The sequence below is a fragment of the Gavialis gangeticus genome, unplaced genomic scaffold (assembly GCF_001723915.1).
Source record: "Gavialis gangeticus isolate Ggan-Ray unplaced genomic scaffold, GavGan_comp1, whole genome shotgun sequence".
NCBI classification, from domain to species: Eukaryota; Metazoa; Chordata; order Crocodylia; family Gavialidae; genus Gavialis; species Gavialis gangeticus.
The window spans coordinates 34742880-34752830 of NW_017728993.1; the positions used below are offsets into that span (position 1 = coordinate 34742880).

Below are 9951 nucleotides of genomic sequence, written 5' to 3' on the forward strand. Positions count from 1 at the left end.
TTTTTAGTTGACAGCTGATCTTCATTAGGATAACAGAAGTTTCTTCCTCACATCATAAGATCATTAGGAAGCACTGTTCACTTTATTTTCCCATTTGGTTAAATAGGATGATTGAAATGAACTGTTACTTTATGCTAGTATGTATTCATTTTTAGGAAAGCCATATGTGTTAATCTTTAAATAAATAACAAATGGTACTTTTTTAACTTTGCTTTTTATTTTCCCACTCAGATATATAGATACACTCCAAGCCTATGCTATCATTATAATACATCAGAATTGATAAAGGAACAAAACCCTTCAGTGCAATACAATAAGCAACCTAAGGCAGGAAGAAACATGCCCACAAAAGGTTAAAAGTATAATAGCTCAAACACTTTAAATCAACTGGTAACCACCCCAGACAAAGAGCTTAGCAGGAGAAAATTCATCCCTTGATGTGATCTCTAGTGTTTGTCTCTAGTGAGGTTTCGCATCCTGGTGAACAATCCTTTTTCTTATAGGAGGTGGAACAGCGTACAGTGAGAGATGGCTCGTTTCTGTGTCGCAAAGCAACCTCCTAGGTCCCCAAAAGCCATTCAGGATGTGTTCCCAAGGTTCAGTGCAAGCCAGTGTAGATGGTAAAGCACAGGAGAATGACACAATTCTAAATATATTGGGTGAGAAGTTTAAGGCACAAAGACATTTATTCAGATTGGGATATCCAAACTGGTTAAGTGACTTAGTAATATGAATCTGCATTTCTGTTTTACTTCAACACCTTCAAAAATTCCACTCTGGGAAATTGAAGTCAGAATTACAAGCTAAGAGGAGTTGAACAGGATTTCTCGTGTAAATGTGTTAGCTTTAGGTGGCGAGATGTAGGTACAAGATGTGCTGGTTTTACTATTAAGTATCTCTGTTCAAAACTATGTCCTGAAGTAACTAACATTTTAAAACGTTGTAAATAAAGTAAACTGTCTACCTATTTTTCTGTTCCACGAGGCATTCACTTGTTTCTTGAGTTAATTTCAGTCTGCACAAAAATCATGACTATATTGTTACATTAAAAAAGATAATCTAGATTACCCCACAAAAATAGCCCACTACCTCAAGCACTTAAGTGATTAACATAAAAGTACTTGTATAGTTGTATAATCCCCCATATCTGGTTATCTGATGAATAAGAAAGCAGAAACCATATAATTAGAACACTTAAAAAGAAATTAGTCAACATCTGTACAATTATTATTGTAAGCAGATATTGTATTTAGATAGATGTTTGCTTTGTTTCTTCATTTGTTTTGTAAAGACATCAGGGGCTAATCAATAATATAAGTCATAATCTCAATTATTAAATTTACAAACATCAGGCCAGATCATCTGCTGTATAAATAAATTGTAACTCCACCAAAGCATCCCTGTTTACATTAGTTAAGGATCTGGGCTTTTGTTTTTATATGCATTTTCATGACAATAAAGGGATGCAAAAACATTAATAATAATTTGTAGAATTCAGGTTTTTTTACATTACAAAGTGCATTAGAGACATTATGTAACTCACTGACCATAAGCATGAAAACAGTTGTTTTCTAATGACCTAATTCTAATGTTTTTGACTGGGGTTTTCAAAGCAACCTAATGGAATTATGTGATCAAATCACCTTAGATTCAATGGGATTTGGATTTTTAATTCCTTAGGTTCCTTTGAAAATCCTCTAACTTTGTGGAGGCAAAATTCAGGAGATAGGAAAAAGGGACAAGGATTAGAATGAACAACCATAGTAAAGAAAGCCACATATTAAATTCATCCGGTGTGTGTCAACAGAGCCCAAGCATTTTAGCTCATCTGATGTCGATGCGTCCATGCAGCTGATTGCTTCTCATGTCCTTCATCTTGGCCTTGCACTTCTAAGCACTTACTCCTACGGAGTATACAAGTGCATGTACCAAATGGAGCCTCCACTGGAGTCAGAACCTGAACATAAGGTGACATAGATGAATAACTCTTTCCAGCTGGTATATCCAATTCCAGCTGAGATTTCATAGCACTGAAATAAATATGAAACTCAAAACATCATGATCAAAGGAAATATTCCTGCCCTATTTGAAGTCACTAGGAGATTTTGCTATTGACTTTTAATGTCTATTCTGAAGGGTGCAATAGTAAAAGTAGTGAAGGAAGAGACTGTAATCCAGTTATCTGTGAAAAAGGGCAACCATAAAAATCAAATAGCCTAATTTTTCTTGCAGTTTATGTCAGTTTTACGTTGGGGTAACTTGATTTTTACATCAGGGTAACTTGATTTTCAGCTGGCCTGGGGAAGCACTCTAAGAGGTCATGGGAGTGAGAAAGCAGTTGCTGTAGTGAAATAGCGAATCAAGCTTCAGAGCTTTATATTTGAGTTACCAAACATTTTATGCCAGTTCAAATCTATGCAGATTAACCTATTCACTAAACATCAAACTCTGCAGAAAAAATAATAGTTCTCTTTCAATAGTGCTTTCCATAATGGTAATAAATAAAATGTCCTTTGGTCTAAAATGGATTCAACCCTACATGAGCTCTTAGCAGCAGCACGTGAGAACAATTGGTAAGACTCTGCAATCCATATGCAAGATTAATCCCCTTTAAATGCAAGATCAAAATTAGTCTTAACTCTTGTTTTACGTAAGATTACAATCAGATGTAATGGGTTAGGCTTTTCTGGTGATACAGTGCATTCATATTTACTTACTTCTTTATTGTTGGGCAATCCCAGCTTCTTCATGTCTACTACTTCATAAAAAATGTTGTTCAAAGTAGTTTCAATTATATCTACCTGAAACCAAAGAGTAAATGTCACAGTTTATGACAGTACTGTCCCACATGGCAATTGGATAAAGTATCCACTGGTTGTAACAAGAAACAGTGGAAAAATGTCACGTGGAAAATGAGTGCAGATGATCAAGTGGATCCATTTTAGAAATATGTGAGCATTTGTCCTATACCTGCGGCCCCCAACCTGCAGCTCACTGGCAGCATACTGTCTGACTCTCTGGAATTGTTCTCAGCAATAGAAAATTAAGAAGTTAAAACTGAGATCCACAGGGAAAGCAAAGTATAGTGTTTCTTACAGCAAGCTATTGTTCAATGTAAAGTTGGGGCCATGCTTAACTCTTTCCGGTTTTTTTTTTCAGTCTTATCCTGTGAAATGCTAAGTGCCCTTCTCTCCTGTTACCTTTATAGGAAGTATCACTACCTCACACAATGGAGGATTTGGGCAGATTCATATTTTCCCAGAATACCTAACTGTAGCTTCAGACAGCTCAGGTTTTTTGCTGAGATTATTTAAACAAATTAGAGCATAGATTGTGTTAGCTCAGCCCTTTCAGTGGACCTACACCTGTATTTGTTGTTTAAGGAAAATGTTAACCAGAGAAAGCAAGACCTGTGGAACTTTTTCCAGGATGAGCATCTGAATATCATTGACAGTCTTCTGGTAAGAGGGTGAGTACTTTCCACAGTCAGGTGGCCCAGAAAATGCCTCAAGGACACACTCTCGAGCAGTGTTCCTAAAAATAATTGATAAAAGTACAGATCCAAAGTTACTGACCATAGATCTTACTTAGTACTTGTATGTTTGAATTAAGCCCCTTCCTCTGCCAACCTGAACCTCCTTTCACACAACCCTATAATAAAGAAAGCATTTGCTTTATTATGAGGTATTTAGCTAACTTGATGAGACTTCATATTTTAAGTGTTCTGTATCCAAAAGCAAACTATCCAGTTCAAAACAGAGCTGCCAGATCACTAGTGGGTTTAAATCTGCATAGCTCCATGGATCTATATCAATTTGCATTACTGAAGTACTGAATACTCGCACTTTATTTGGGTGAGAGCTGTGGGTGGTCAGTCAGTGAAAATCAGCACCAAAAAATCTAAACAAGGCAGATTTAATTGTAACAAAATGTGGGCTTGGTTTGAAGGCACAGTCTTTTAGCAGTACCTTCTACACATGGAAGATTTGGACTTTTGTAGAGGACATCAAGAATAAGCCATCAGATATCACTCAATTTGGTACATACCAGATGCAGTCAAAGTCAACATGTGTGCATTGCACATAGTTCCACTTGACAAATAGTTCTCCACACAACACCCTGTCCTTTCTTTCAGGAAGCGTGGTGTATTTGTCCCTGTGGAAGTTTTCAAATCCAGACTGTGTTGTCTTCATAAGTTTCAGGTCTTTAATTCCAGAGAAAATAACTGGGGGATCTATAACCAAAAAATACCAGAAGGAAAAGATGAGTTGCAAGATGCACAGTGTCGGCTCCACAGCCAGCATTCGCTCTATTCCCATGTGAGTTGTGCATTTCCTAAATCTAAAGGACAGGCAGCTGAGGTGCACACTTGGGGCACATCCAGACAAGCAAGCATGTACATTTCCCCAGGGTCGAATAGTAGCGGCACATAGTTCTGCCGCTGCTACTTGTCCCTGGGCAATACCCATACATGTGTGTTCTGGTGTGCAGCAAGTTGCCCTGGGTGGGGTAGTGGAGGATGGGGTGAGCACCTGGGCTGGCCCCAGAAGCCTTACGTGGGGGCCTCCTGGGGCTCCAGCAGCAGCTATCCAGGTGCGCAGAGCCTGGCTGGCAGCCAGAGCATGGCTTTGCCCAGCCAGGCTCCGGTTGCAGGCAGCGCACACTGCCACCACGTGTGTCACCCTGCTTTTTTCTGCTGTGGGTTATTTTGACACCAGAATCTCCCAGTGTCAAACCCCCCCACACACTGTGCTGCAAATTACTAGCGTGGGGAACACCTGTATGTGTGACGTGTGGTTTGCGGTGCCACGGATGTGTCTGCAGTGCCACAAACCTCAGGTGCATGCTCGCCTGGAAGCTCCCTTACTATTTGTGTAACTAGCCTTATACACTGGTTTTAGTGCACACAGGTACTTCTAACTTGAACGAGTTGACTGCCCGCAGTCTTGACAGCTACATATGAAATATTGTGCTGAAGATCCACTATAGCATTGCAAAGATTATAGTCTCCAAGAAGCCTTCTAGCTTTTTATTTTGAAAAATCTTTTGGATGATCCCACCAAGAAGTTTCATGGTCTAATCCAGCTAAGAACTTAGGTAAAAATCAAATCTCTTTCATAGCTGATTTCTACAGAGATACTCAAGAGCTCTCATTAGTGCCAAATGAGAGCTATGCATTTTGTTTAAGCACTGGAAAATTGTTACTGGTTACACAAATTGTTCATATCAATCTCATATACGTGCAGCTTGTGGTACTATGCCAAGATGTCTCCAAAATGGGACTCTAGAAACAGAAACTTTTCATGAAGTATTTTGTTTTCCCTAGAAAGTGCTGAATTTCTTTTGGGATGATTTGGGGGTTGGATGTGTTTTTGTTTTTATTTTTTAACAAAACTTGAAATCATTTGTAGGAAAACCAAGACCCAGTGGTGATGCACAGAGGGTGCATGAGGGTGCACGTGTACTCCCTGAGATCGGTGGTGCACCCCCTGACAGCCAGTGTTCCTGGGCAGGAGCGGGGGCAGGCGAGAGCCTTGGTCCACTCCCCTGAGAGTGCCAACCAGGGAATGCACCAGGAGAAGTGGTCCTTCTGTGGCCGATCCCACTAACCCTGAAGTGCCAGCGGCACCCAGAAGTGCCAGTTGTGGGTCGGCAAGATCGGCCGCAGGGGACCCCCCCATCCGGTCGCTGACTGTCTGCTGGGGGGACAAGTGACCCCCCCCCCCAACTCAGTAGGCACCAGTTGCCCAAGCCAAGACCTTCTCTGACTGGTTCTAATCATGATGCTTCATGTTTATTTTTTCCTCAATGATTTTTTCATATTAAGTTTGACCAGTTTAAACATCCTGCCATTTGATTTGATCATCTGGGGGAAAAGTTTGATTTTTTTTCTCCCATCAGCTCTACAGACACAATATAGAATCTGAAAATCAACCTGTTTTCCCTCTGTCAGTGATATCTGGATCTGTAGCTGTATCTTAATTATTTTATTTGGATGTGAAAACTAGAAGTGGTTCTCTGTCTCCTGCTCACCAGGCCATGCCTGGGAGCCCTGCTGTGAAGCATTAGCCCCTCTTCCTGCAGCTTGCTCCCATGCCGTGCATATCTCACCTCAGGGCAAGGCAGATCCAGAGAGCCTAAATGGTTCTGGATTGACACTCAGCACTGTTCTAATGTAGTTTTAGTACCTCATTTTGTGAGTTGGCATGTAATGAGATGAAGCAAATGGGTAGCTTCCTGGTGGCTATCTCAAACACAATACAGAAGCCAATGTAGACATGCTTTAATGCAGCTTGGGTACAAGCAGCAGTCTAGCTGTAGTAGCATGGCCTTCAATGCAAACAGCACAAGCCTCTCCAGCACCCTGGATAAGTACTCAGCTGCAGAAGAAGCCACCATAGCGACACTGCAGTTTAGAACCAGGTTGAATATGTCTACACAAGCTGCAGGCACATCTGTAGGCTCCTATGTAGACACACGCTTAGCTGAATTGGTTCTTGCCTTCAGAAGAATATATGAAAAAGAGTGTAATGGATTTCTTATCTTTGAACATTTCTCTACTTGGTATAAAATATGTTTAAAATGGTCAATGCTATATTGTCTGAAACAAAGATACTTTATTCTGCACATACTGTACTCCTTTCCTTTCCATTCGTTGCTGATATCTTAAACCTATTTTAAGAAGTGTATTTATGATTTCCTGGAGATGCCGCCTCCATTTCTTACCAGGATTTGGAAAAGAACCAAATATGATCACCCTCAAACAAGACATACTAGGTTTTACTCACAGCCCAGGGCATGCCTGGGAAGAACTTAAAGTGCTGTGTAAATATCCATGCATTGCAGACATGATCAAGGAAGCTCATGATTTATGTAACTTTGGGAACAAAAGACTGACTTGATAAAAGGAGTCCTTTATAACCTGGAACATAGATAATCCTGTCTACTTACCTATCATCTTAAGTTCATAACAATGGTGTCCCAACGCCTCTGCAACATTTATCTGAACAATAAATATCATATTTTATGACCCCAGTGCATTAGTCCTTTATGTTCTCTTTTTAGTTGTTAAATGCTCAGTCAGTTAAATTTATCATTGTGTTTTTGGTTCACAAAAACTGCTTTATGATGTCTGATGTGTTGGTAAAGAAATAAGCTTATGACTCTATTAATTCTCACAGGGCTTCTTTTACTGGCACAGCAAAAAGGCAGATGGTTGACTGAGCCTCCCCCCTATCATTACATGAATGATGCAATTACTGGGTTAATTGTGCAGTTAATTTAGACTGGCTACACATGCAAATGAGCTATCATGCCATAAAAAGGTCTGTCCAGTTATAAAATTAGAACTGGAAAATGTGTACTAACATTATAGCTGGTTTCTATCCAGCTTTATTTTGCACACGTAGCATACCTGTGCCCCTATGGCTGGAAGCCCCATCAGCTCCCAGCCATGTGGATGCATCATGTGCTGCAGCAGCTGGGAGTCCCACAGCTGAAGGAACTCATAGCTATGGTACCCTGCCCTGGGCTGTTGTGGCTAGGAGTCCCATCACCTGATGAGTCTTCCATTTGCAGGGCAGGAGCTGGTGCATGGGGGAACCCTGGCTCATGATAGGATAATGCAGTAATGCATGAGTGGATCTGATGCTGGATCCTGCAATCATGCTTCCTGCCATTCACATGTGGCATGGCAGGAGATGCAATTGTGTAGATTGTATATTAGGTCCTATCACACCTTTACTTGAATGTCTAGATGGACCCTGAGAGAGACATTTTTATGGCTGGTGTGTAGGAAGAACATTAAAGAGCTAGAGAATTATCTTTCAAGAAAAAAAAGAAAGCGTTTAAAACTCTTTCCTAGCATGACTGCTAATTTATACAAGAAAAACAAGAAAGAAGCAGAGAGACGTAGAATCAATGGCAAGTCATTGTACTGAGTTCTGGTAAATGGTTTTTGCTTGTAAACATTTGCAGCTTGTGTACATCCAGTGTATAAAGCTTTGGTGGTGAGTTTTTACGTGCTGGAGAATTTAGATCCTACCAGGGTATTAAAAGCAGGAGATTTTCCAGAAAGCAATGTAAACATGTTAATTTCATGCAGATTTCTTTCTCAATGCTGGCTAGACAATTAAGAAAGGAATTTTTGTAGAAGGATGAGGAAACCCAAGTCTGTGCTGCTCATGCTGCCAAAAATGTAGTAACCGTTAATGTCTCCAGAAACAGAAATAACTGAAGCCAATATACCCAGGACATTTGTACTGGATTCTGCCTTTTCTACCAATAGACATACCAAATAAAGTAAGCCTGTCAGAAATGTTTGCTGTCCAAAAATGGCACTGGCCCTACCATGATACAAATGGACATGTTAGATAACTGAACAGGGGTCTTTTCCAGTACTACCAGCACCATGAAACAGAGAAGGACTGGGTGAGGTATAGGATTGCTAACAACTGTAGAGTCTCCAAGGTCACCCCCAAGGTACCAGTCTGAATCTAGCCAAGGTCAGTAGCAATTAAATGTTGTTCCTGTCTGATGGCTGTTTAGTAGCTGTTGAGTGTATTGCCGTAGTGCCTAGAAGCTTGATTCTAGGACCACTGTTCTAGGCACTTGCAGTGATCCCAGTCCAGTTCTCAGTAATCTGATATTACACAACACACAAATCATCACCACATCTACATCTTTCAATCACTTGAGAGCAGTCACAACTGGATGGAACTGCCACATTCAGATTGATACAACTAGACGTGTAATACATGGACATTTTATCTTTCATAAATTTCATAGACATTAGGGGCTGGAAAGGACCTTATGAGATCATCAAGTCCAGCCCCCCTGCCAGAAGCAGGAAGTCTGCAGGGATCAAATGATCCCAGCAAGATAAATATATAAATGCCTTTTAAATTAGTCCAGAGTAGGTGCTTGCACCACCTCTGGGGGGAGTCTGGGGGGTTCCAGACCTTGGACACTCAGACTGTAAAGAAAGTTTTCCATATATTGAATCTGAATCAGCCTTCTAGAAGTTTGTGGCCATTAGACCTAGTTATCCCTTGCGGTAGCCCTGGTGAACAACTGTCCTCCCAGATCCTGATGCCCCCTTTGCCCCCCATATACTTAAAGGCTGCCACCAAGTCCCCCCGCTGAGCCTTCTCTTCGCCAAGCTGAAGAGTCCCATGTCCCTCAGCCTCTCCTCATAAGGCTTGCTCTCTTGGCCTTTGATCATGCAGGTGGCTCTCCTCTGGACTCTCTCGAGATTATCCACATCCCTCCTGAAGTGGGGGGGCCCAAGACTGGATGCAGTATTTCAGCTGCGGCCTCACTAAGGCTGAGTAAAGCAAGAGGATGATGTCCCTGGTTTTGCTTGAGATGCATCAGTGGATGCATGCCAGAGTTTGGTTCACTTTGCCAGCCATGGCTTTGCATTGGTGGCTCATGTTCATTTTGTGGTCAATCAAGACCCCCAAGTCTCTTTCAGACACAGTGCTAGTGAGCGTAGCACCGCTGAGCCGATAAATATGATGCTGTTTTTTCCTTCCAAGGTGGAGTACCCTGCATGTCTCTACACTGAATGCCATCAGGTTTTGATCAACCCACTTTGCAAGCATGTCCAAGTCAGCCTGTATCCCCAGCCTGTCCTCCAGCATGACCATCTACCACCATAGTTTAGTGTCATCTGCAAATTTTGCCAGTCCGCATCTGATGCCCAAATCCGAATCATTACTGAAGATATTGAGGAGTACCAGCCTGAGCACTGAGCCCTGGAGGAGTCCACTGGTAACCTTGCACCACGTTGTCTTGTTCCCATCAACTAGTACCCTTTGGTAATTCCCTGGATCTTCTTTTCTCCCTTTCTTGAAGATTGGGACCAGCTTGGCTCTCTTCCAGTCTTCTGGTACATCACCCAAGCACCATGAGCTTTCAAATATCTTGGCCACAGGACATGCTATGATG

At 41.4% G+C, this 9951-nt stretch overlaps 1 protein-coding gene across 1 annotated transcript in view; it reads right to left on the bottom strand.

Moving 5' to 3' along the window:
• Positions 1 to 197: 197 nt before the first annotated feature.
• LOC109305327 (uricase-like) overlaps positions 198 to 9951 on the bottom strand; it is a 42305-nt gene continuing 32551 nt past the window's right edge. The window contains exons 5-8 of the mRNA XM_019528330.1: positions 4048 to 4234; positions 3411 to 3534; positions 2718 to 2801; positions 198 to 1957 (exon numbers count right to left, since the gene is read on the bottom strand). Coding sequence (XP_019383875.1) covers positions 1820 to 1957; positions 2718 to 2801; positions 3411 to 3534; positions 4048 to 4234 — 533 coding nt within the window. The 3' untranslated portion in view covers positions 198 to 1819. The remainder of the gene's footprint in view (positions 1958 to 2717; positions 2802 to 3410; positions 3535 to 4047; positions 4235 to 9951) is intronic.